General features: G+C 40.8%; 1 protein-coding gene across 1 annotated transcript in view; it reads right to left on the bottom strand.

Moving 5' to 3' along the window:
• Positions 1 to 26,846, bottom strand: part of LOC109570276 (uncharacterized) — a 35,216-nt gene extending 8,370 nt beyond the window's left edge. The window contains exons 1-13 of the mRNA XM_070767908.1: positions 26,722 to 26,846; positions 23,655 to 23,771; positions 21,719 to 21,789; positions 21,214 to 21,238; positions 19,704 to 19,774; positions 19,227 to 19,251; positions 17,497 to 17,570; positions 17,018 to 17,042; positions 15,379 to 15,452; positions 14,900 to 14,924; positions 12,502 to 12,569; positions 12,016 to 12,040; positions 409 to 456 (exon numbers count right to left, since the gene is read on the bottom strand). Of these exons, the coding sequence (XP_070624009.1) occupies positions 409 to 456; positions 12,016 to 12,040; positions 12,502 to 12,569; positions 14,900 to 14,924; positions 15,379 to 15,452; positions 17,018 to 17,042; positions 17,497 to 17,570; positions 19,227 to 19,251; positions 19,704 to 19,774; positions 21,214 to 21,238; positions 21,719 to 21,789; positions 23,655 to 23,771; positions 26,722 to 26,749 (676 nt within the window). The 5' untranslated portion in view covers positions 26,750 to 26,846. The remainder of the gene's footprint in view (positions 1 to 408; positions 457 to 12,015; positions 12,041 to 12,501; positions 12,570 to 14,899; positions 14,925 to 15,378; positions 15,453 to 17,017; positions 17,043 to 17,496; positions 17,571 to 19,226; positions 19,252 to 19,703; positions 19,775 to 21,213; positions 21,239 to 21,718; positions 21,790 to 23,654; positions 23,772 to 26,721) is intronic.
• Between the last annotated feature and the right edge of the window lie 887 nt (positions 26,847 to 27,733).

Genomic DNA, 27,733 nt, shown 5'->3' with positions numbered 1-27,733 from the left:
CAAGTGACTATGAGACTTTTGTGCCCACTAGGATGTGGCCATCATAGGAGAATTTAAACATGAAGCCAAAGTCCCTCATACATAATACCTGCAGGTACTAACCAGAACCCAGGCTTTCACATTTGGCAGCCAAAGGACAAGGAAAGAGTAGTCTTGTGAGAAAAGATATTTCTTAATTGTAAAGCAAGAAGAGATAAGCACAGCATATAAGCATAGCACAATAAAGCACAGGGACACACAGCTCTATTATATCATTAAAATATGAAAAAGGCAAATCACCTTTCTAAACATATTTCCTTCTTCCTTCTCAGTTTATATTCACCTTCCTTCATCTCCAAAGAAGCTGGTGTAATCTGAGTGGTCCTGGGACCCTCTCCCTCTAAATCCCACCTGAGAGTTGTTTCCTACCTGCATTCTCTTCCTCATCACTGCTGCTAATACTTTGCAGGAAGCACTCTGTAGAAAGACAACCAAGAGCAATAATTTAGTTATACAAGTTGATCCACCCATTTCTCCTCCTCCACTTGGCTCACATAGCATCTCCCTGGTCTTTCCTCCAGGTTCACAGAACTTCCCTGTGCTTTGTGGAGTCAGAGCTTTTCAACAAGGTGTTGATCACAGTTGCAAAATTTACATGAGAGAGAGATGCGGAGAGAATTACCATTCAACCTTACACTTCTAAGGCCCAATATAGCTCTTATATTCAAGTTTACAAAGCTGAAATTCCAACACTTATGGACTCACTTGAAATATGACTAATGTGACCAAGCAGTTGTGTGATTTCTGTGATTTTCTTAATGTAACAAGTTAATTATTGTTTGAACTATGTTCATTATAAGTAGGCAGATCTAATACTACACTGGAAAGTTCAGCTCTAAGAGCTTCAAAGACCAGGAAAAAGGCAACTAATTGCCTGTTATGGTTTGTTTGTTTGTTTACTCCAGATGATTTGATGGCCTGATAAGATCATTCACATGTAGGTATACATGGGGCTCTTGAACCCAGACCAGGCATTGGGAGAATGCTTGTGGACATTCCAATACTAAGGTGAACACTCAGATTAAAAGAAAATTCCCAGTAGGGGGCTCATTTGTAGGCAGAGGTGAAGGGCATGGCCTAGTGCTCCTGTGCTACAAGTAACCAGAGAGTAGGTACAGAGGGGAGGGAGGAACATTCACTCTCTTCATGAGCACATCTTCCCAATCCCTGACTCTAGAGGACCCAAGCAAGGCAATGGAAAAGGCTCATTAGGAAATGAAAGATTTGTACTCTGAAAACCATAGAACACTGTTGAAAGAAAGAAGAGAGAAGTGGAATGGCATACCATACTCATAGACTGGAATATTTAGTGTTGTTGACCTTCCTATACTCCTAAAAGGGATGTACATATGTATTGAAACCACTCACAAAATCCCATGTCCCTTTTATAGAAATGGAAAAAAAAAAACTCCCCAAATACTAAACCTTATGAAATCCAAAGAAACCTAATGAGCAAAAACAATCTTGAGAGCAAAGAATGACAATGGAGATTTCAGGTTTCCTGAATTCAAAACAGATAAGAATGCCACAACAGTCAAAACAGTATTTTACCAGCAACAAAACAGGCAGAGAGACCAATGAATCATAAGGAGGAAATCTTGAATAAACTGACACATGTGTGGCCAAAATATCTTTGCCAAGGTCCTAAAATTACCAAGTGAAGAAAGGATAGTCTCGGAGGTTGCTAAGATGGCAGAAGAATAGGACGGGAGACCACTTTCTCCCCCACAAATTCATCAAAAGGTCATTTGAATGCTGAGCAAATTTCACAGAACAACTTCTGAAAGCTTGAGGAGGACACCAGGTACCCAGAAAGGCAGCCCGTTCTCTTCAAAAGGAGGTAGGACAAAATATAAAAGACAAAAAGAGAGAAAAAAGAGTTAGGGATGGAAACCTGTCCCAGGGAGGGAGTCATGAAGGGGGAGAAGTTTCCTAACACCAGCAAACCCTCTCACCAGCGAGCCTGTGGGGAGTTTTGGAATCTTGGAGGGCAACATAACCGGGAGGGAAAAAAAAAAGAACCCAAAGTTTACGTGAGGTAGCCCAGTCGCCCGCATTCGCCAGCAGCGAGCAGGAGCTAAACAGGGAGGCACAGGCTGGATGCATAGGGTGGGGACTGGACCTGAATGCCTTGAGGACAATCTGAGGGAGCTAATGTGAGATAGCAACAAAAACGGTGGTATAGCCAAAAAGAAGTAAAAAAAAAAGAGAGAGAGAGAGAACCTTCCCACAAAAAGCTCTGAGGCACAGCTTGGCCCGCTCACAGAACAAAGGATTGAGTGAATACCAGAGGAGAGCTGGCCAGCTGTGGACCTACCCCTCCCCCACTGGAAGCAGAGAGGCAGCCAGGTGACAGCCAGAGTTGGAAGGCGAGGGGCAATCTCGGCCCCAGAGACGGCATCCTCCACCAAACTGTGAGAAGGCTCCCAGTTACTAACGAAGTTTTCCTGGATCCTGGATGGCTGACATCCACCAGCATCAGCTCCCCAGAGGAGACACATGGCCCACCTGAGATGGTGCTCTCGCGGTGCACCCAGGAAATGCAGGGGCTGGGACCAGGGAGGTGATAAGATGCACCACCCAGCTGGGAGAGTGCAATCACCAAGCACCTGGTCTCCTGAGCTGCTCGGGCCTGAGAAGGGCACTAAACGCAGGCCCAGCAGTCTGTGCCTTTGTGGAGTACCTGAGAACCTGAACCTGAGCAGCTTAGACCTGGGAAGTGCTCACAACCCAGGGCTGGCTTTGGACAGTTCCCCTGCAGAGCAACCTGGAGCCTGAGCAGTGTAGATTGGGAAAACACACAAGTCATGAGTGCGGGCAAACCCAGTGTGACTCCCTACACTGCAAGCATTCCCCACACATGCCAGTGTTATTTGTTTGCAGTGTTCCTCCCTTCCCACAGCAAAACTGAACAAGTGAGCCTAAATAAGTGACCACCTCCGCCCGCTTGTGTCAGGGCAGAAATTAGACACTGAAGAGGCTTGCAAACAGAGGAAGCCAAAATTAACAAAGAAGAGGGAACTGCTCTGGAAGTGACAGGTGCAACGGATTAAAACCCTGGAGTTAGTACTGACAACATTGGAAGGAGCCTATACACCTAAAGAAGTATAAGTGTGAACAAGGAACTATCTGAAACTGAACTGACCCCACACTGCCCTCAACAGCTCCAGAAATCTCCTAGATATATTTTATTATTATCCATTTTTAATTTTTCAATTTTTTTAATTTTTAAAGTTCTTCATTACTCCTTTAATTTTCATTTTTGTAACCTATTACCTTGCAAAAAAACACACCCTATTTCTAAAGCAAATTTCATAAATATATTTTTTATAATTTTTGTGACTTTTTTAATATTGTATTTTTGAGAGTCTAACATCTACTCCAGATTTTTAATCTTTGCCTTTTGATTTTTGTCATCAATTTTGTACCTTTAAGTATCCAATACTCAGTACCCATTTTTACTTAGCAGTGTGATTACTGGCTTGATTGCCTTCTTCCCCTTTTGATTATCCTTTTTCTCCCCCAGGTCACCTCTATCTCCTTCCTACCCCTTCTCTTCTCTACCCAACTCTGTGAATCTTTTTGGGTGTTCTGGGCTGTGGAGAACACTTAGGGAACTGATTACTGGCTAGACTGGTCTCTCTCCTTTTAACTCCCCCTCTTCTCCTCCTGGCCACCTCTTTCTCCCTCCTCCCTCTTCTCTTCTCTATGTAACTCCGTGAACCGCTCTCAGTGTTCCAGACTCTGGAGAGCACATAGGAAATTGATTACTGGCTAGATTGCTCTCTCCTCTTTTGATTCCCCCTTTTCTCTTCCTGGTCACTTCTATCTACCTCCTTCCTCTTCTCTTTTCCATGTAACTCTGTGAACCTCTCTGGGTGTTCCTCACTATGGAGAATCTTTTCAACATCAACCTAGATGTTTTATCATCAGTGCTGTATGGATCAGAAGTATTGAAACTACTGTAAGAATAAGACTAAAACCCAGAGGCAGGACACTTAAATCCAAAACTTGAGAATACCAGAAAAATACTGACTCCAGGGAACATTAATCAACAAGAGCTCATACAAAGCCTCCATACCTACACTGAAAGCAAAATCCACCCAAGAACCAACAAGTTCAAGAGCAAGACATACCAAGCTAATTCTCCAACAACAAAGGAACATAACCCTGAGCATTAAAATACAGGCTGCCAAAAGTAACCAACCCAAGACACCTCAAAACTCACACTGGACACTTCATTGAACTCTAGAGAGAAGAGATCCAGCTCCACCCACCAGAAAACCAATGCAAGCTTCCCTAACCAGGAAACCTTGACAAACCACTCAATCAACCCCACCCATGGGGAGGAACTACCACAATAAAGAGGAATCACAAACTTCCAGCATACAGAAAGGCCACCACAAACACAGCAATATAAACAAGATGAAAGGCAGAGAACTATTCAGCAGGTAAAGGAACATGATAAATGCCCAACAAATAGAACAAAAGAGGAGAAGATAGGGAGTCTACCTGAAAAAGAATTCAAAATAATGATAGTATTTTGTATCAAAAAGGATCCAAAATCTTGATAACAAATGGAGTTACAGATAAATAGTCTGGAGACAAGGTTTGAGAAGATACAAGAAATGTTTAACAAGAACCTAGAAGAAATAAAAAAGAGTCAATCAATAATGAATAATTCAATAACTGAGGTCAAAAACACTTTAGAGGTGACCAACAGTAGAATAAATGAGGCAGAAGATAGGATAAGTGAGGTAGAAGATAGAATGGTGGAAATAAATAAAGCATAGAGGGGAAAAAAAAGAATTAAAAGAGGACAACCTCAGAGACTTCTGGGAAAATGTCAAACTCCCCAACATTCAAATCATAGGAGTCTCAGACAGAATAAGAAGACAAAGAGAAAGGCCATGAGAAAATACTTGAGGAGATAATAATTGAAAACTTTCCTAAAATGGGGAAGGAAATAGCCACCCAAATCCAAGAAATCCAGAGATCCCCAAAAGAATAAGCCCAATGTGAAACACCCCAAGACACATATTAATCAAAATTAACGAAGATCAAACACAAAGAACAAATATTAAAACAGCAAGGGAAAAACAACAAATAACACAAGGGGATTCCCATAAGGATAACAGCTTACCTTTCAATAGAAACTCTTCAGGCCAGAAGGGAATGGCAGGACATACTTAAAGTGATGAAAAAGAAAATCCTACAACCTAGATTACTGTACCCAGCAAGGATATCATTCAAATATGAAGGAGAAATCAAAAGCTTTTCAGACAAGCAAAAGCTGAGAGAATTTAGCACCACCAAACCAGCTCTTCAACAAATGCTAAAGGATCTTCTCTAGAAAGGAAACACAGAAAAGGTTTATAAACTCAAACACAAAACAGCAAAGTAAATTGCAACAGGATCATACTTATCAACAATTACCTAAAATGTAAATGGGTTGAATGCCACAACCAAAAGACAAAGACTGGCTGAATGGATAAAAAAACAAGACCCCTATATATGTTGTCTACAAGAGACCTACTTCAAAACAAGGAACACATACAGACTGAAAGTGAATAGCTGGAAAAAGATATTTCATGGAGAATATGAGAATAAAAGAAAGCAGGAGTAGCAATACTCATATCAGATAAAATAGACTTTGAAATAAAGGCTGTGAAAATAGTCAAAGAAGGACACTACATAATGATCAAAGGATCAATCCAAAAAGAAATATAACACTTATAAATATATATATGCACCCAACATAGGAGCACCACAATACGTAAGGCAAATGCTCACAAGTGTGAAAGGGGAAATTAACAGTAACACAATAATAGTGGGAGGCTTTACTACCCCACTTACTCCTATGGATAGATCAACTAAACAGAAAATTAGTAAGGATACACAAACTTTAAATGATAAAATGGACCAATGAGACCTAATTGATATCTATAGGATATTTCACCCCAAACAATGAATTTCACCTTTTTCTCAAGTGCACACGGAACATTCTCCAGGATAGATCACATGCTTGGCCATAAATCTAGCCTTGGTAAATTAAAAAAAAAATTTGAAATCATTCCAAGCATCTTTTCTGATCACAATGTAGTAAGATTAGATGTCAACTACTGGGAAAAAATTAAAAATACAAACATATGGAGGCTAAACAACACGCTTCTGAATAACCAACAAATCACAGAAGAAATCAAAAAAGAAATAAAAATATGCATAGAAATGAATGAAAATGAAAACATAAGAACCCAAAACCTATGGGATTCAGTAAAAGCAGTGCTCAGGGGAAGGTTCATAACAATACAAGCTTACCTCAAGAAAGAAGAGAAAAAAATCAAATAAATAACCTAACTCTACAGCTAAAACAACTAGAAAAAGAAGCAACAAAGAACACCAGGGTTAGTAGAAGGAAAGAAATTATAAAAATTAGGGCAGAAATGAATGAAAAAGAAACAAAAGAGACTGTAGCAAAAATCAACAAAGCTAAAATCTCATTCTTTGAGAAGACAAATAAAATAGACAAACCATTAGCAAAACTCATCAAGAAATAAAGGGAGAAGAATCAAATCAACAAAATTAGAAATGAAAATGGAGAAATCACAACAGACAACACAGAAATACAAAGGATCATAAGAGACTACTATCATCAATTTTATGCCAATAAAATGGAAAACTTGGAAGAAATGGACAAATTCTAAGAAAAGTATAACTTTCCAAACTGAACCAAGAAGAAATATAAAATCTTAACAGACACATCACAAGTACAGAAATCAAAACTGTAATCAGAAATCTTCCAACTAACAAAAGCCTAGGACCAGGTGGCTTCACAGGTGAATTCTACCAAAAATTTAGAGAAGAGCTAACACCTATCCTACTCAAACTCTTCCAGAAAACTACAGAGGAAGGTAAACTTCCAAACTTATTCTGAGGCCACCATCACCCTAATATCAAAACCAGACAAAGATGCCACAAAAAAAGAAAACTACAGGCCAATATCACTAATGAACATAGATGCAAAAATCCTTAAAAAAAATTCTAGCAAAGAGAATCCAACAACATATTAAAAAGATCATACATCATGACCAAGTGGGCTTTAGCCCAGTGATGCAAGGATTCTTCAACATTCACAAATCAATCAATGTGATGCACTACATTAACAAATTGAAAGATAAAAACCATATGATTATCTCCATAGATGCAGAGGAAGCCTTTGACAAAATTCAACATCCATTTATGATAAAACCCTCAAGAAAGCAGGCACAGAAGGAGCATGCTGCTGCTGCTGCTAAGTTGCTTCAGTCATGTCCGACTCTGTGCAACCCCATAGACAGCAGCCCACCAGACTCCCCCATCCCTGGAATTCTCCAGGCAAAGAACACTGGAGTGGGTTGCCATTTCCTTCTCCAATGCATGAAAGTGAAAAGTGAAAGTGAAGTCACACAGTCATGTCCAGCTCTTTGTGACCCCATGGACTGCAGCCCACCAGGCTCCTCTGTCCATGGATTTTCCAGGCAAGAGTACTGGAGTGGGGTGCCATTGCCTTCTCTGAGAAGGAGCATACCTCTACATAATAAAAGCCATATATGATAAACCCACAGCAAACATTATCCTCAATGGTGAAATATTGAAATCATTTCCCCTAAAGTCAGGAACAAGACAAGGGTGCCTACTCTCACCACTACTACAATTAAACATAGTTTTGGAAGTTTTAGCCACAACAATCAGAGAAGAAAAAGAAATAAAAAGAACCAGATTGGAAAAGAAGTAAAACTCTCAACTGTTTACAGATAACGTGATCCGCTACATAGAAAACCCTAAAGACTCCACCAGAAAATTATGAGAGCTAATCAATGAACATAGTAAAGTTGCAGGATATAAAATCAACACACAGAAATCCCTTGCATTCCAATACACTAACAATGAGAGAACAGAAAGAAATTAAGGAAACAATTCCATTCACCATTGCAATGAAAAGAATAAAATACATAAGAATAAATCTACCTAAAGAAACAAAAGACTTTAAATAGAAAACTATAAAACACTAATGAAATAAATCAAAGACGACACAAATAAATGGAGAAATATACCATGTCCATGGATTGGAAGAATCGATATAGTGAAAATGAGTATAATACCCAAAGCAATCTATAGATTCAATGCAATCCCTATCAAGCTAACAACGGTATTTTTCAGCGAACTAGAACAAATAATTTCACAATTTGTATGGAAATACAGAAAACCTCGAATTGCCAAAGAAATCTTGAGAAAGAAGAATGGAACTGGAGGAATCAACCTGCCTGACTGCAGACTATACCATAAAGCTACAGTCATCAAGACAGTATGGTACTGGCACAAAGACATAAATATAGATCAATGGAACAAAATAGAAATCCCAGAGATAAATCCAAACACCTATGGACACCTTATCTTTGAAAAGGCAGCAGGAATATACAATAGAGAAAAGACAATCTCTTTAGCAAGTGAATCTGGGGAAACTGGTCAACCACTTGTGAAAGAATGAAACTAGAACACTTTCTAACACCATGCACAAAAATAAACTCAAAATGTATTAAAGACCTAAACGTAGGACCAGAAACTATAAAACTTCTAGAGGAAACATAGGCAGAACACTCTCTGACATAAATCACAGAAGGATCCTCTATGATCTACCTTCCTGAGTAATGGAAATAAAAGCAAAAATAAACAAATGGAACCTAATTAAACTTAAAAGCTTCTGCACAATGAAGGAATCTCTAAGCAAGGTGAAAAGACTGGCTTCAGAATGGGAGAAAATAATAGCAAATTAAGCAACTTACAAAGAGTTAATCTCAAAAATATACAAGCAACACCTGCAGCTCAATTCCAGAAAAATAAATGACCCAATTCAAAAATGGGCCAAAGAACTAAACAGATATTTCTCCAAAGACATACAGATGGCTAACAAACATATGAAAAGATGCTCAACATCACTCATTATCAGAGAAATGCAAATCAAAACCACAATGAGGTACCATTTCATGTTAGTCAGAATGGCTGCAATCCAAAAGTCTACAAGCAATAAATGCTGGAGAGGGTGCGGAGAAAGGGGAACCCTCTTACACTGTTGGTAGGAATGCAAACCGGTATAGCCATTATGGAGAACAATGTGGATATTACTTTAAAAACTGGAAATAAAACTGCCATATGACCCAGCAATCCTACTGCTGGGCATACACACCAAGGAAACCACAATTGAAAGAGACACCTGAACCTCAATGTTCATCTCAGAACTGTTTACAATAGTTAGGACATGGAAGCAACCTAGATGTCCAATGGCAGATGAATGGCTCAGAAAGTTGTGATACATATACACAATCAAGTATTACTCATTTATTAAAGAGAATGCATTTGAATCAGTTCTAATGAGGTGGTGAAACTGGAGCCTATTGCACAGAGTGAAGCAAATCAGAAAGAAAAACACCAATACAATATATTAACACATATATGTGGAATTTAGAAAGGTGGTAATGATGACCTTATATACAAGATAGCCAAAGAGACACAGATGTAAAGAATAGAGTTTTGGACTGTGGGAGAAGGTGAGGGTGGGATAATTTGACAGAATAGCATTGAAACATGTATATTATCATATGTGAAATAGATCACCAGTCCAGGTTTGATGCATGAGACAGGGTGCTCAGGGCTGGTGCACTGGGATGATCCTGAGGGATGGGATGGGGAGGGATGTTGAAGGGGGGTTCAAGATGTGGTACACATGTACACCCATGGCTGATTCATGTCAATGTATGGCATAAACCACTACAATACTGTAAAGTAATTGGCCTCCAATTAAAACAAATAAAAAAAAAGAATAGTCTCCTCAACATCTATAGAAAGGCAACCTATGGAATGAGAGGAAGTATCTGCAAGCATTGTATCTGAATGAAGGATCAATATCCAGAACATATAAGCAACTACTATAACATAACTTGAAAAAACAGAAAGCAAATAACTGACTAAAAAATGTGCAAAAAATGTCAATAGACATTTCCTCATAGAAGACATAGAAGTGACCAATATATATAGGAAATATTCTCAGCATCACTAAGTATCAGTGAAATGGAAACCAAGTCAAAAAAAAAAAAAAACACCACCTTTCAGGATGTGTATTATAAAAAGAAAATAACAAATGCTAGCAAGGGTGTGGAGAAGTGCAACTTTTGTACCCTCTTGGTAGGAATGGAAAATGGCATGCCCATTATGGAACAGTTTGGAAGTCCCTCCAAAAATTATTAAGATCCAAAAATTATCGTAAGATCCAGCAATCACTTATTTGAGTTTATGTCCAAAGGAGATAAAACTAGAATGTTCAGCAGATATCTATAATCTCATATCCATTGCCACATTGCACACAATAACCAAGATAGAAAAACTGCCCAGTGTCCATGGGCAGATAAATCAAGAAAGAAAATGTGGTGTATACATACACTGGAATGTGATTCAGCATTTTAAAATGAATGTTATCTTGTCATTTGCAGCAATGAATGAAGCTGGAGGATATTGGTAAGAGTAAAATAAGCTAGTCACAGGAGGACAAATACTGAACCATTTCATTTACCTGTGGCATCTAAAGGAAAATTCAGAGAAGTATAGAGTAGAAGGGTGGTTCCAAGAGCTGGGAAGAGGTTGACACAGGGAACGTCTGTTTAATGGTTATAAAATTTTAGTTACAGAATGGAAATTTTCTAGGGTTGTGCTGAACAACAAGTTGCATTAAGTTAACAAGACTGACTGGACACTTGCAAGCTTAAGAGGCAAAGCTGAACTGAACTTCCTCCGTCTATGCCTGGAGGCTCCTCCTTTCTCAGACTCCTCTAGAACTGGGTGTGGCATGTGTGTACCGCCAGGGGCTCCCTGCAGAATGAAGGAGCCTGCCTGGTACTGAGGGCGTTTGGTGAGAGGGGAGGACTCATTCTGAGGCACTAATAGGAAAGAGTTTGAATGAGGGAAGTGGCAGAGTGATGCATCATGACCAAAAGAAATGCTATAAGACCTATTAATACATGAGATTTACTATTAAACAAAGGTGTGATTAAGCCAGTAAGTGGGATTCTGAAACATAGTTTTGCACGTTAAGAAGCATGTAGGGCTTCCCTGGTGGCTTAGTGGTTATGAATTTACCTACCAATGCAGGAGATACGAGCTCAATCCCTGGCCTGGAAAGATTGCACATGCCGTGCAGGACCTAATCCTGTTTGCCACAACTACCAAGCCCATGCTCTAGAGCCCAGGAGCCATAACTACTGAGCCCACGTGCCAAATCTATGGAAGCCTGAGAGCCCTAGAACCCATGCTCTGCAACAAAAGAAGCCACCAAAGTGAGAAGTCTGTGAACCAGAATTAGAGAGTTGCCCTGGCTTTTCACAAGTGGAGAAAAGCCTGCACAGCAATGAAGACCCAGCAGAGCCAATAAAAAATTTAATAAAAATTAAAAAGAATCCTGCAAATATTTTCCTGGGTAGTGATGGGATTTCTCTTCCTGGGAAAAGGATGTTCACTTGGTGTAAAATCAATGCATACAGTAAATATGTATACTTTCTTTAATTTTTAATACATACATATTCATGGTGCACTGTGTTGGGAAATTTTAGGGGGAAGTTAACACCAGGAAGAGTGATGTTTAGGGTGACAAATATCGAGGAAAACACAACACAAAAAATTCACACACACAAAAAGAATCACACATGGACACACACCCAGTTCCATGCACACAAACCTACACTATTAACCATAATACAGCTTCTTCCTGGAACTACAGTAATCATCCACATTGATCGCTTGTAAATTACTTTCTATCAGCAGGACCCCTATACTCATTCCCAGCAGGAATTTGGAATCAGTTTGGCCTCTACACTAAAACTAGCGAGAAAGCCCCAACTTTCTCATCTACAAAGTTTTTTCTCCCAAAGGGAATGATTCTAGAATACATACCACTTTCACATCGTTGAAGGGCCACCTGCAAGAACAGAAGAGAAGACGCTATGAGGGTAAGATCACATAGATGTACAGTCTTTGGTTCATTTGGGGACAGTAGGAAACCTGATGAGGAACAATGGTAGAGTCCAGGGAACCCAGCAAGATCAGCGCACACATACTCAGGATGAAAGGCAAGACCTGTGCCTGGAGGATGGAACTCCAAGCCAATTTAGGCTGGAAATTGCAGAATTCTTTTCCTAGAAGAAATGTTGCTGCAGGAGAGAGAAATCTGTACTCTTACAGAACGTAATGGATGCTAACAATTTTAATATCCTGGGGACAGAGGCATCATGAGTTGGTAATAAGACTCATTCAACATTATCCCGATCAAAGGAATCGTCTCTATCTGAAACTAACACCCTCAAAGACTCATAGCTTAATTCTACTGAAAGATAAATGAAAATGTATTTCTATCTCAGACCAGAAAACAAAATAGCTTGCCTTGGAGACACACGGGGTCTCTTCGGTCCTGTCACAAGCTGGGTTGATTGGCAGGTCCTCAATGAAATCTAGAGGGACACAGAGTAGCTGTTAGAACAGTGGTGAGGCTGCTCAGGAATCATGCAGGGGGTTTTCACTTTGTGTGGACATGGAGTGGTGTGTATGGATGCAGGAGGTTAATAAGCATGAGCTGAACTTGTGTTGATCCATCCTCTTTGGAGGAGGAAGGAAAATAAAGAGGAGGAGGAAGGAAATGAAAGCAGAGCTTTGGTTTTCTAGCTAGGAAGAACCTAATCAAGAAGAAATATTCATTCTAAAAAAAGGAAAACTCTAAAATGTGTTCAATGAAAGAGACCCATGACTCCTTCTGCTTACTTTGAGCTCCTGCTAAATTACCATGGTCTCTTGATTTTTCCCAGATCACTCTTCCTCCAGGATCCACAGTTGCTGCTACTCCACTCATCATGTTTCCTATGAGACTTTGTACTCGATTAAAAGTGAACTCTGTAGAGGACTGAATTCAAATCTGGGCAAAGTGTGCTATTCTATTAATTCACTAATCAAGTGTTTTAAATAAAATCAAATGTACAAGATTTGATAATACTGAATTCTTATCATTTAAAAACAGCCACTATGAATAATATCATATTTTTATATCAGTATTTGTTTTATACAGTGTACATGTCCACTGAATCAGTCACTGTCCATACTCATAGGGGCAATATGTGTAGTGGGACAGTTGATTATAGAAAGCACAGTTCCTCCACCAGGTCTTCCTGGGGAGCTAGGAAGTCCCTCCACCAGGTCTTCCTGGGGAGCTAGCTACATGGAGGAGCTGACATGTCAAGACACTTGGTGAGGATGCTTACCAAATCACTCAATGATTCTCTCTCTCTCTCTTTTTTTTTTAATAGGATGTGGGATGGTGGAGTGTATGCATGAGGGAGGTTAGCAACTATGGACTGAGCTGCTGTTGAATCATCCTCTTTGCTGGTTGAAGGCGAGTAAGGGAAAGGAACAGGAAAGAAATGAAACAGAGCTTCTGCATTAAATTACTGATAACCTAAATGATGGGGAAAAAATAAACACTAAAATGCATGTCAGCTTTCAATGACAGAGACCCATGATCCTCACTGCCTTTTTAAAGCATCTTTTAAATGGCCCCTGTCTTCTGGATTTTTTTCCCATATCACTGCCTCTCTAAGATCCACATTTGTAGCTCTTGAATTTACCAAGTTTTCTATGAGATTTTTTTCTTGATTAAAAGAAAACAATGTTTGCCTGTCCACTGAGTCCCTGGCTGTTCACACTCACAGAAGTCATACATTTAGTGGGACAGTTCATTATGGAGAGGACACATAGGGTGAACACTGACTATCTCTGATCCAGCTGTTCAGGAGATTGTAACAGGAGTAATGGTCATTAGACTAACAAATTCCACTGTGAGAGCTATCTGATATCTTCCTTTGAGTGTATGCTACATGGTTTAATCAATGCAAGGCTTGTGGTAGTGTCACCCAGTACAATGAAATATTTCCCCGATTATAATCTGCTTTTCTCCTTGTTTAAGCAATGACACAGGCACCAACAGATATGACCTACATTGTCTACACAAAGCCACGCAACTCTCAGAATCTGAGAGGTGACCAAGAAGATGCAAGTCCTGAGGCTCCTTTCATACTACTGACTGAGCCAAATGTGGCTGTTAATTCACCTTTGGTTTTCCTCGATTTCATTACCACTGAGCCCACCTTATAATGAATGTAAGGGTCTGGACCCCTGGACCTGCTAGTACCTCCAGGAATGGACACAAATGCATGGACACCCTTGCTCTGTGACTAGGATTTCAAGGCTGAGTGATCAGTGCAGGTCAGGGGTCCAGAGAAGTCACATTGGGATCACCCCTAGGTCCTCAGTTTGGCTTTTCCACTTAGAAGGTCAAAAACTTGCACCATTTTTCTCAGCACCATCTCCATCTGAAGAAAATGAATATTCACCAAACTTGAGAAATGGTTGAGTTGAGAAAAGAATCAGGTAATGTATAGCCAGTGTGCTGTGGTGATGAGAAGTGTTTAGAAACTTCACAGTTGACTTATTCTGTGTAAGAGGGAAATATCTTCTGAGGAAAGACACACACACACAGCCTCAAAATCCCACCACGTGGCCCCCCAAGCCTGATTCACACAAACCCACAGCATCTAAATGATGGAGTTGTTTTAGAGACCATAGAACACAGACATTGTTCTTTCCTGGGCATCAGTCTCTTCTCTGTACTCCCAGCCCTCACCCCATGTAGGAATCCAGCATCAGGGGGCCTCTCCAACCAGAGCTGGCAAGATAGCCCCACCTTCATCAGCTAGATTGTTTCTCAGCAGAGGGATGGTCATTGAGTATTTACCATATTCAAAGACTGCTCCGGATTCCTGTGATTAGAGAGAAGCAAACAGAGTGAGGCTGTCAGCATCATGTGTTCTCTGCAGTAAGTCTTCTGTTATCTGATTTTGGTCCTCAGATAACTAAAACTTTTCGAGTCAATGCCCACCCCCACAATTAAACAGAGAGGACCCCTGTTGAAAACTCTGGAGTATTTTATGTAAAATCTGCAGTTTCAATTTTAGCAACAATTACAAAATTATTTTTGAAGTAGGAAAAATTTCTGAGCAAGGTACCTACAGTAGTAACTGATGCTGTCTTTCTTAAAAGTACTTTTGAATCAAGTCTATGTTGATAATATATTTATCCTCAATATTTCACCAGTCAAGAAACTGCATACATCAGTGATAATGTATACCTCAGATTACTGTGACTGTATTTGACTGAATGCGAATGAAGAAGTGAAGCAATGCCCTTATCCCAAATGCAGCCGGGTGAGCTTACCTTCGGGGCCCTCAGAGGCTGCCCCTCACCCCAGGCCTCACGCCGCCGTTTCACCACCAGGCCCTCCTGGGGAGCTAGAGGGACACAGAACAGCCGTCAGGACACAGGTGAGACTGCTCCCCAATCTCTCAGTATTTTTGTTTGTTTGTTTGATGGAGACATGGGGTGTAGTGTGTGCATGAAGGAGTTTAGTAACAATGGACTGAAATGCTGTTGAATCCTCTTTGCTGGTTGAAGGCGAGTAAGGGAGAGGAACAGGAAAGAAACAAAACAGAGCTTCTGCATTAAATTACTGATAACCTAAATGATGGGGAAAAAATAAACACTAAAATGCATGTCAGCTTTCAATGACAGAGACCCATGATCCTCACTGCCTTTTTAAAGCATCTTTTAAATGGCCCCTGTCTTCTGGATTTTTTTCCCATATCACTGCCTCTCTAAGATCCACATTTGTAGCTCTTGAATTTACCAAGTTTTCTATGAGATTTTTTTCTTGATTAAAAGAAAACAATGTTTGCCTGTCCACTGAGTCCCTGGCTGTTCACACTCACAGAAGTCATACATTTAGTGGGACAGTTCATTATGGAGAGGACACATAGGGTGAACACTGACTATCTCTGATCCAGCTGTTCAGGAGATTGTAACAGGAGTAATGGTCATTAGACTAACTAACAAATTCCACTGTGAGAGCTATCTGATATCTTCCTTTGAGTGTATGCTACATGGTTTAATCAATGCAAGGCTTGTGGTAGTGTCACCCAGTACAATGAAATATTTCCCCGATTATAATCTGCTTTTCTCCTTGTTTAAGCAATGACACAGGCACCAACAGATATGACCTACATTGTCTACACAAAGCCACGCAACTCTCAGAATCTGAGAGGTGACCAAGAAGATGCAAGTCCTGAGGCTCCTTTCATACTACTGACTGAGCCAAATGTGGCTGTTAATTCACCTTTGGTTTTCCTCGATTTCATTACCACTGAGCCCACCTTATAATGAATGTAAGGGTCTGGACCCCTGGACCTGCTAGTACCTCCAGGAATGGACACAAATGCATGGACACCCTTGCTCTGTGACTAGGATTTCAAGGCTGAGTGATCAGTGCAGGTCAGGGGTCCAGAGAAGTCACATTGGGATCACCCCTAGGTCCTCAGTTTGGCTTTTCCACTTAGAAGGTCAAAAACTTGCACCATTTTTCTCAGCACCATCTCCATCTGAAGAAAATGAATATTCACCAAACTTGAGAAATGGTTGAGTTGAGAAAAGAATCAGGTAATGTATAGCCAGTGTGCTGTGGTGATGAGAAGTGTTTAGAAACTTCACAGTTGACTTATTCTGTGTAAGAGGGAAATATCTTCTGAGGAAAGACACACACACACAGCCTCAAAATCCCACCACGTGGCCCCCCAAGCCTGATTCACACAAACCCACAGCATCTAAATGATGGAGTTGTTTTAGAGACCATAGAACACAGACATTGTTCTTTCCTGGGCATCAGTCTCTTCTCTGTACTCCCAGCCCTCACCCCATGTAGGAATCCAGCATCAGGGGGCCTCTCCAACCAGAGCTGGCAAGATAGCCCCACCTTCATCAGCTAGATTGTTTCTCAGCAGAGGGATGGTCATTGAGTATTTACCATATTCAAAGACTGCTCCGGATTCCTGTGATTAGAGAGAAGCAAACAGAGTGAGGCTGTCAGCATCATGTGTTCTCTGCAGTAAGTCTTCTGTTATCTGATTTTGGTCCTCAGATAACTAAAACTTTTCGAGTCAATGCCCACCCCCACAATTAAACAGAGAGGACCCCTGTTGAAAACTCTGGAGTATTTTATGTAAAATCTGCAGTTTCAATTTTAGCAACAATTACAAAATTATTTTTGAAGTAGGAAAAATTTCTGAGCAAAGTACCTACAGTAGTAACTGATGCTGTCTTTCTTAAAAGTACTTTTGAATCAAGTCTATGTTGATAATATATTTATCCTCAATATTTCACCAGTCAAGAAACTGCATACATCAGTGATAATGTATACCTCAGATTACTGTGACTGTATTTGACTGAATGCGAATGAAGAAGTGAAGCAACGCCCTTATCCCAGATGCAGCCGGGTGAGCTTACCTTCGGGGCCCTCAGAGGCTGCCCCTCACCCCAGGCCTCACGCCGCCGTTTCACCACCAGGCCCTCCTGGGGAGCTAGAGGGACACAGAACAGCCATCAGGACACAGGTGAGACTGCTCCCCAATCTCTCAGTACTTTTGTTTGTTTGTTTGATGGAGACATGGGGTGTAGTGTGTGCATGAGGGAGTTTAGTAACAATGGACTGAAATGCTGTTGAATCATCCTCTTTCTGGATGAAAAGCAAAGGAGAGGAGCAGGAAAGAAATGTAACAGAGCTTCTGCATTTTAACTAGTGATACCCTAAACGATGTGGAAGAAATAAACACCAAAATGCATGCCAGCTTTCAATGAAAGCAACCCATGATGCTCCTGCCTGTTTAGAGTTACTGGTAAATCACCCCTCTCTTGAAGATTTCTTCCTAGATCACTCCCTCCACAGAATTCAGTTACAGCTATTATATTTACCTAGTCTTCTATGAGACTTTGTTCTTGATTAAAAGAAAACTCTGTTAAGAGGACTGAATTCAATCATATCTTTCCAAATAGCTTCTTTCAGTCATGCAATATTTTTTCCCAGTCTTCATTTTCCAAACAATGTTTGCATGTCCACTGAGTCAGTGGCTATCCACAATCACAGAAGTCATGCATTTAGTGGGAAAGTTCATTATGGAGAGGAAGCATAGGGTGAACGCTGACCTTGTCTGACTCAGCTGTGCAGGAGATTTACAACAAGAGGCATGATCAGTAGGCTAACTATCAAGTTCCACTGTGAGATCTATTTGAAACTTTCCTTTGAGTGTGTTCTACCATGTTTAATCACTGTAAGGCTTATGGTAATGTCACCCTGTGCAATGAAATCTCTCCTGGATGATAATCTTTTTTCCTTGTTTCAGCAATGAAACTAGCACCAACAGAATGATCTACATTGTCTACGCAAAGCCATACAACTCTCAGAATATGTGTGTTCACCAGGAAGATGAAAGTCCCAAGGTGCTTTCAAACTAATGACTGTGCCAAAGTTCGCTATTAATTCACCTATGCTTGCCCTGGGTTCCATGACCACTGATCCCACCTTATAATGATGGGCATAGTCTGGATTTCTAGTTGCTAGTACCTCCAGGCATGGATATAGATGCAGCAGGGACCCCCTTGTTCCATGACTAGGATTTCAAGGCTGAGTGGTCAGTGCAGGTCAGGGGTCCAGAGTAGTCACACTGGGACCACCCCTAGGTTCTCTGTTTGGCTTGTCCGCTTAGGAGGTCAAGAGCTTGGGCCATTTTTCTCAGCACCATCTCCAACTGAGGAAAATGAATATTAACCAAACTTGAGAAATGGCTGAGCTGGGGAAAGAATCAGGTAATGTATAGCGAGGGTGCTGTGGTGATGAGAAGTGTTTAGAAAGTTCACAGTTGACTTGTGCTGTTTGAGGGCAGTATCTACTGAGGAAACACACACATGCAGAGCTTCAAAATCTCACCACATGCGCCAATTTATGGGCCCCCAAACCTGATTCACACAAACCCACAGCATCCAAATGATGGAGTTTTTTTCCAGAAACTGTAATTACAGTCATGTTTTTTCCATGAGATCAGTCTCTTCTCTGAACCCCTCAGCCTCACCCCTTGTAGGAATCCAGCATTAGGGCGACTCTTCAAACATACTCTGCAAGAGAGCCCCACCTTCAACAACTAGATTGTTCCTCAGCAAAGGGATAATCTCTGAATATTTACCGTGCTCATAGGCTGTTCCGTAAGTCTGTGATTAGAGAGAAGGAAACAATATAAAGGTGTCAGCATCACATGTTCTCTTCAGTAAGTCTTCTGTTATCTAATTTTTGTCCTTAGATGACTAAAACTCTTTAAGTCAATGGCTCCAAAAGAAAACAGACAGGACCTTTGTTGAAAAGGCTGGACTCTTTCACGTAAGAGCTCTCACTTTCAATTTGATTAACAATTACAAAATTATTTTTGAGGCAGAAAAATTTTCTACTGACCAAACTACCTACAGAGTAATGGATACTGTTATTTTATTAATGTCCTTCAGAATCAAGTCTGTGTTGATAATAGACTCATCCTCAATTTTTCTCCAGACAAGGAATTGCATACATCAATGATAATACACATTGTCAGATTACTGTAACTGTTTTCCACTCAAAAAAAATTAAAGTGAAGCAACAGTCTTATCCCAATAAAGACAGATAAGCTTACCTTCAGGTTCTTCAGAGGCTCTTCCTCAGCAGAGGCCTGGTGCACTTCCACCACCAGGACCTTCTGGGGACCTAGAGGGACACAGAATAGCCATAAGAACACTGATAAGGCTGCTCATCAATCATTCAGCATATTTTTTTTTTTTTTTGATGGAGACATGTGATGGAGTGTATGTGTAAGGGAGTTTAGTAACTATGGACTAAGCTGCTGTTGAATCATCTTTTTTGCCAGAGGAGGAGGAGAGCAAAAGACAGGAACAGGAAAGAAATGAAACAGAGTTTATGCCTTTTATCTAGTGAAACCCTAACAGCTGGGGAAAAAAGAAAGACTAAAGTGCACACCAGCTTTCAATGACAGAGACTCATGACCCTCCTGCCTGTTTAGAGTTTCTGCTAAATCTTCTCCTGTCTTCTGGATTTCTTCCTAGATCATGGCCTCCCCAGGATCCAGCACTATAGCTACTGCACTTACTGAGTCTTCTGTGAGACTTTGTTCTGGATTAAAAGCAAACTCTGTTAGATGACTGAATTCAGTCCTACCTTTCCAAATAGCTATTATCATTCCTGTGTTGTTGTTGTTTTTGTTTTCAGTCTTCATTTTCCAAGTAATGTGTGCATGTCCACTGAGTCAGAGGCTGTCCACATTCACAGAAGTCTTACATTTTTGGAACAGTTCATTATGGAGAGAAACCATTAAGTGAGTGCTGACTGTCTCTGACCCAGCTGTGCAGTAGATTTACAACAAAAGACATGGTCAGTAGGCTGACCATCAAGTTCCAATGTCAGGTCTGTTTGACACCTTCCCTTGAGTTTGTGCTACATGGTTTAATCAATGTAAGGCTTATGTCACCCAATACAATGAAATCTCTCCCTAATGATAACCTTCTTTTTTCCTTCTTTAATCAAGAACACTAACACCAACAGATATGACCTAAATTGTCTACACAAACCCACACAACTCTCAGAAACTGTGAGTTGACCAGGAAGATGTGAGTCCAGAGGTGACTTTCACGCTAATGACCTTGCCAAAGTTAGCTGTTAATACACCTGGTTTCATGATCACTGAGCTCACCTTAAAATGATGGGCACAGTCTGGACCTCTGGAGCTGCCAGTACCTCCAGGCATAAATATAGATTCAGGGACCCCCTTGCTCCATGACTAGGCTGAGTGACAAAGGCAGGTAAGGTCTTCTTGTGTGTGAGAAGGAAACATCTCCTGAGGAATCATACACACACACAGAGAGCTTCACAATCACACCACATGGGCCCACACATGGGCCCCCAACCCTGATTCACACAAACCCTCATCTTCTAAATGATGGAGTTGTTTTCAGGGATCACTGAACACAGATATTGTTCTTTCTTTGAGATCAGTTTCTTCTCTGCACCCCAGCCTTCACCCCCTGTAGGAATCCAGCATCAGGGTGACTCTCCAACCAGAGCCAGTCAGAGAACCCCACCTTCATCAGCTAGATTGTTCCTCAGTAGAGGAACGATCCATGAATATTTACCATGTTCGTAGGCTGCTCTGCCTGCCTGTGAATAGAGAGAAGAAAACAGTGTCAGGGTCCCAGCATCTTGAGTACTATGCATTCCGGTCTTTCATTCTCGTTTTGCTCTCATAAAACCAAATGGTTTGAGTTTGTTTCTTTGTTCAACTCAAAGTGTTGTTTAGTCCATAGCCCAAAAGAAAACATAGAGGACGCCTGTGGGAAAGGCTGGAGTCTTTCCTGGAAGATCTCTCCAGCCCACTTTAACCAGCAATTAAAAATTTTTATTTCAAGAAGGAACATTTTCTACGGAGGAAATTTCTCCCAACTACAGTTTTTAATTTACACTGTCATTTGTTCAAAATGTCCTTTTGAATAAGTTATCTGCCGGGAAAGACTCAACATTCATCCATCAAATTAAAAACTATATCAGCTGTCTTGAATCTTTTGAAACCTTATCTGAATTCAGCAAAAAAGTCAAGTCATAAAGCAACACTTTTATCTCAGATAAATAAGGGGCACTTACCACAGAGGTGGGCAGAGCTTCTTCCTGCAAATTTGAATTGGATAGCTCCTCCAGCTTGTCCTCAGGGAGCTCTAGGAGGACATAGAGGGATTGTCAGGATATCTGTGATGCTGATTGGGAAGACCTTGTTAAGGTGGACACATGGAAGGACTGTATGGACGTGGGTGGTTAATCAGTGTGGGCTGAAATCTGTTGGACAGCCTTCCTAGTGGGTGGGGGAAGGCTAAGGAGATGGATATTTCAGAAATGAGTCAGAGAGCTTTTAATTTTCTAACTAAGGGGAACCTGATCGACTTGAAATTGTCAGTCTGACAAAGGCAAACAGAAAATCACACTGTTTCAGTAGTCATGTACAGTTGTAAGACCTGAACCATAAAGAAGGCTGAGTGCCAAAGAATTCATGCTTTAGAATGCTGTTGCTGAAGAGACTCTTGAGAGTCCTTGGACAGCAAGATCACACCAGTTAATCCTAAAGGAAATCAACCCTAAATATTCATTGGAAGGACTGACACTGAAACTTCAATACTTTGGCCTCCTGATGTGAAGAGCAGACTCTTTGGAAAAGCCCCTGATACTGGGAAAGGCTGAGGGAAGGAGGAAAAGGAGGGGCCACAGAGGATGAGATGTCTGGATAGCATAATCACTTAATGGACAAGAATTTGAGCAAACTCGGGAAGATGGTGAAAGGCAGGGAAGCCGGGTGTGCTGCTGCCCATGGGCTCACAAACAGTCAGACACAACTTAGCAATTGACCATTGTGATCAAAGATACATTATATTTATTATTTTCATAACTTTTAAGAATTAAAAAGTTATGTAGCATTTTCTATACTCACAATGCTGTGTACCTATCAACACCATCTACATCTAAATCTTTTTCTTTAGTTCTGATACAACCTCTGTACCCATTAAGTCATAATCCACCTTCCTTCTTGCCTCCTGGCTTTGGTATAATTTCTATTTCCAGTTTCCATGAGTTAGCCTATCCTATGTACCTTAAACCAGTGGAATCATACAATATTTTTATTTCTGTGCCTGCCTTATTTCACTAACCATAATACATTTTTTGTATTATCTGGTCCATCCATTTTGCAGCATATTTCAATCCTTAATTCATTGTTATGGCTGGATAATATTCCATTCTGAGTATATATCATATTTCTTTTATTCATTCATCACATGATGGTCTTTGGGTTGTTTGTATCATTTGAGTGCTAATAATACACTGTGAACATTAGTGTACAGATTTTTGTATGGTACCATAATGGTAATAAATAATATTGTGCATATTTAAAATATCATTGAATGTAACAATACAAAGTGTGAATCTAAGGTGAACTATGGACTTTTAATTACTAAAAATATATTATCTCACTAATTGTAATAAATGGACCACATATATGTTATCTGTGAGTATCATATTATAGCATAAACTGAAGTGATAGGATACAGCAATTTTCTATATTATCTGTATAACTTTTATGTCAATTTAATCCTGTTCTAAATAAAGTCTAATAATTTAAAGAAATCCTAAAACATGTCTTCAGGGACGAACATATCACAGCTTATGTTAAAACAATTAGCTAGTGTCCAAACCACAGCTAGAGACCATCTCCACTCTTAAACATGAAGCAAATGTTGAATTTAAAATGCTTTCCTCCCATAGTTAAGGGTTCAGGAAGGGGAACACATGTATACCTGTGGCGGATTCATTTTGATATTTGGCAAAACTAATAGAATTATGTAAAGTTTAAAAATAAAATAAAATAAAAAAAAAAAAAACCAGTACCAACAGATATAGTAAGTTTCAGTTTAAACACATGAGATAAAAGAAGAACATTGCTTAATATTTCACAGTTTTTTTTCTTAAATATGAGGCATTAAACATAAACTATAACTATTCTTGAGTGAGCTTAATGAGAAAATTTCCACGGTACCTTCAACTGTGTCAGTTGTAGGGTGCACCCTATTTTGTGGCCGACTACGAAACCTCCTGACCCAGCTGGTAGTGGATGTTGACCTCTTGGGGGTGTTGGTCTTCCGGGGATAACATCCTGGGAAATGCATTATAATGGAGAGAGCTGTTGACATCTTGCTGGCAGAAGACCACCCGGAAACTAATAACAATTGACCCACAGTTCAGTCCTCCAGTCCCCTTCCTCAGCAGACGCCTAGCAGGAGGCAGGACCAGGAGTCCTACTAGGCATCTGGCACCCAACAGACTGGTTGTTCAGGCAAATATCTCTATTTAACTGAGACCCAGAAGCTCAGCAGAGCATGGTGACCATGACTGATGAACTGGATTCAAATCCCATTTAGGAGAAGCAGATATTTGGGAAAGACATATGGTTCCCTCTTTGCCTCAGTTCCCTGTCCTGAGTAGGAGAAATGTTAATATGGCCTATTTTTAATATTATGAGGCCAAGAATGATTAAATACAGGTAAAATATTAGAAAAATAAAGGAGGGATTACCTGGCAGTCCAGTGGTTAAGAATCTGCCTCACAATGCAGGAGACAGGGATTTGATTTCTGGTTGGAACACTATGGCCCCACATGCCTCAGAGCAACTAAACCCACAGGCTGCAACTACTGAGCCCAAACACCACAACTAGAGAGTCAGTGCCCTGCAACGAAAGATCTGCATGATGCAACGAAGATCCCATGTGCCACAACTAAACCCAATGCAGCCAAATAAATGAATAGATACAGACAAATGAATACATAGAAAAGTAAAGGACTGGTGCTTCGTAATTGCTCTGTAAGTGTTCAACCTTGAATGATGGCAAGAGTAAGGTGGACCTTTAGTAGTGGTTGAAGGCAAAGAGGGCATTTGGATGGCTCCAATAAGTGGAAATGGAAGCATATTCTTCAGCTTTTTCACAGAAGCAAGGTTTCTCATGGAGAGTATCTATTATCACCTCCTCTGACACCCAGCATTGTTGGGGAGGAAGGGAGGACAAAGTAGGGGCTGTAACCCATATGTTACTTTGGAGGTTGTTGAAATTTAAAGAGGTCAAGTGACTTTCCAACAGTCACACAATGATAAATAGTAGATCTGGGACAGGACTGTAGTTCGTTCCCTGAGGACACAGATGCCTGCACCCTTGAGACCTGTGCTGAACCCCTGAACCAGGAGCTCACCCCCCACTCAAATTCCTCTCCCCCTAGTTTTCTGTAGATGAGAGCTGATGCCCTGGAGAAGATGCCTGAGCCCAGAAAGAGCTCAAATCCTCCTTCTACCATTTGTCTCTATATTTCAGTTCCTGATCCAAAATACATGTTTCTTCTGAGCAAAGCCCTTCAGAAAGACTACAGGATTCCAACTTTTTCATCCTCCCCAGCCTCTTTACACACTCAACCATCTCATAGGCGGCTGTTACCTTGCTAAGTGGCCAGTGGTCTCTTTGGCCACCAAGTTGCTCAGCGCTCAGAACCTTCTAAACCAAAGGCCACATGATGGCTGTACCAAGAATTAGCTTCCCTTCCACTGACTAAGTCTGGATGAGCAGTTAATGTGAGGTGAGGTGGCCTTCTGTGCTAGGCTCTCATGGCTTAAATAAGTCTGTGATGCTCAAAGTCTCACAGTTGATCTGAGCACTGATTTGAGCAGCCTGGACCAAGGGCTAGCTAAAAATGGGCAGGAGTTCAAGTCTGTCCTCACTAAAATTCTGACCTCATCAACTCCTCATCATGCTCTAGACCTTGGAGTGGAAGACAACAGAGCCCCATATTCTTTTTGAAAATCATCTTGATACTCACAGCATGGAGACCACAACCCAAGATTCTCCTTGAGGATCAACAGAAAGATTCTTCTTCCCTCAGTGACCAAATGTTTATCCTACTAAACCGACTTGGGATCTCCCGGGTGACTAGACAGTAAAGTGTCTGCTTACAATGCAGGGACCCAGGTTCGATCCCTGGGTCAGGAAGACCCTCTGGAGAAGGAAATGGCAACCCACTCCAGTACTCTTGCCTGGAAAATCCCATGGATGGAGGAGCCTGGTAGGCTACAGTCCATGGCATCACAAAGAGTCAGACATGACTGAGTGACTTCACTTTCCCTAACCGGAGAGCACTGCCCCATCTGACCAAACTCCCTGGCACCAGCCAAACAGTGATCCTGTCCATATCAACCCATGGAAATCCCACCATAAACCCCAGTTTCTTTCCTTTTTAAAAGTCTCTGGATTTACACTGCTAGTACTTGTATATTTGGGCAGCAACATTTAGAAGAGTTGAGCTGTAATTTCCTTTTCCTGTAATGTCCATTGTTGGGGAGACCTCACAGTTCTCCTGCTTCAGGTCTTTCCATCTGTTCTCTGCTAAGATGTGTACAAAACTGGCACTGCGAAATTGTATATTTTTATTTTTTTGGAAAGCAGTTTTGAAGTAAAAATTAATATGTGTAGCAAAGTTCTGTATCAGCAAAAACACACATTAGAAAGTATCCAATAATACAACAGAGGAATCCTGGAGTAAAGATTTAGAAGATGATGTTTCTCCTCTTATTCCTCAATGACAACCTCTGTAGGTTGGAAGAAACTAGAAAAAGTCATGTGGACTAGCTCCAGCTACCACAGTTTTACATACACCTTTTTAGATAACTATTCTGAGACAACCATTTAAGTAGTGGTTTTTTCTATATCATGAGTCAACATCTTCTGAACAATGTTTCAATGTCTGTCATATAAAGATATTCAAGAAATTGTTCTTAAATTATAGCACATCATAAGGATATTCAAGAAATTGTTCTTAAATTATTGTGCACATTTTCAGGTAATTAATATTCAAACATTCTAAATTTAGGAAGATATTTAAGGCAGCCAGCTGACCAAAAAATCAAAATATAATTTAAGGAATGAAGCAAAAGTATAAAACACATTTATAGCTCTGTAGATAAACTAGAGTGAGGGAAAAGAAAAAAAAAAAAAGACAAGGAAAATTCATCAAAGTTAACCAGCCCATTTGATGGAACAGCCTTCAGAGGATCAGCAGAAACCTACCTCCAGAACAGCAGTTGAGGTTTCCCATTTTCAAACTCTAGTTTGAAGGTGAGCCCTTCTACTTGTACCTTATGTGAACCTCTCAGCTCACTAACTGGCACTTGGCACATAATGCAGAAAGTGCATCACCACATTACCATGGCGACGATACATCACAGAACTTTCAGAGTGAACTAGACTCTGCATAGGATGAGTCCAAGGTGCTGCTGCCCAGAAAGTGTGTTTCTATGGGCAAACTGGGATTTTCAAAGTAAGGATTCAATTTCAAAAATTGAATATCAGGGTCACATATTCTTTTCTGATCAAGAAAATGATTTAGATGAGAGAAAGTGTCCTGCCCCCAAAGATAGTTGATAGTGAACATGTCAGGGTGAGAAGGGACAAAGCTAACACATTGAGAATAAAAAGAGATTCTGTTCTTGATTAGAATATCCTCTTGGTACTGATCACAAGTTTGTGTTCCTAACACACAGTGAGGCCAAACAATACCAAGAATCAGGAGCCTGGAGCAGAGAAAGCCTTACTGCAGGGCCACACAAGGAGAAAAGACAAAAAAACCTGAGCTCCCCAAAAGCTCTCAGCAAAACCATTTTCTAGGGAAGCTGAGGGAGTGGTCTGGCTACTTCTTGGGTCAGAGCCTTTGTTCATGAGGTCCCAACCACAGAGGCGAGCCTGAAGTAATGATGTATAAGATCCTTGTACACCGACCCAACCTCCTGCCACTTCCTAGGGGTGGACAATGGGTCAACACTGGACCAAGTGTGGAAATGTGAACAGAGAGACAGAAGCTGGTGAACTCTTACCTTAGTAGCCAGGGTCAGATCCTCCAGCTGCCCAGGGCTCCAGAGACCACGCCTGTATTGACCTCTGCAGCTAATAGGTCATGGAGGTGGGGACTGGGAAGAGGTTCACTGCTTTGTGGCCTGGATCTGGCCTATGGGCATCTGTGGCAAGGGCTCTGGGGCCCTGTGGGACACAGTCCCCAAACTGTCCTGGGCCCCCATCTCACCTG

Source organism: Bos indicus, chromosome 16 (genome assembly GCF_029378745.1).
Source record: "Bos indicus isolate NIAB-ARS_2022 breed Sahiwal x Tharparkar chromosome 16, NIAB-ARS_B.indTharparkar_mat_pri_1.0, whole genome shotgun sequence".
NCBI lineage: Eukaryota > Metazoa > Chordata > Mammalia > Artiodactyla > Bovidae > Bos > Bos indicus.
The sequence above is the reverse complement of the archived record's forward strand: the minus strand, read 5'-3'. Positions and strand labels throughout refer to the sequence as shown.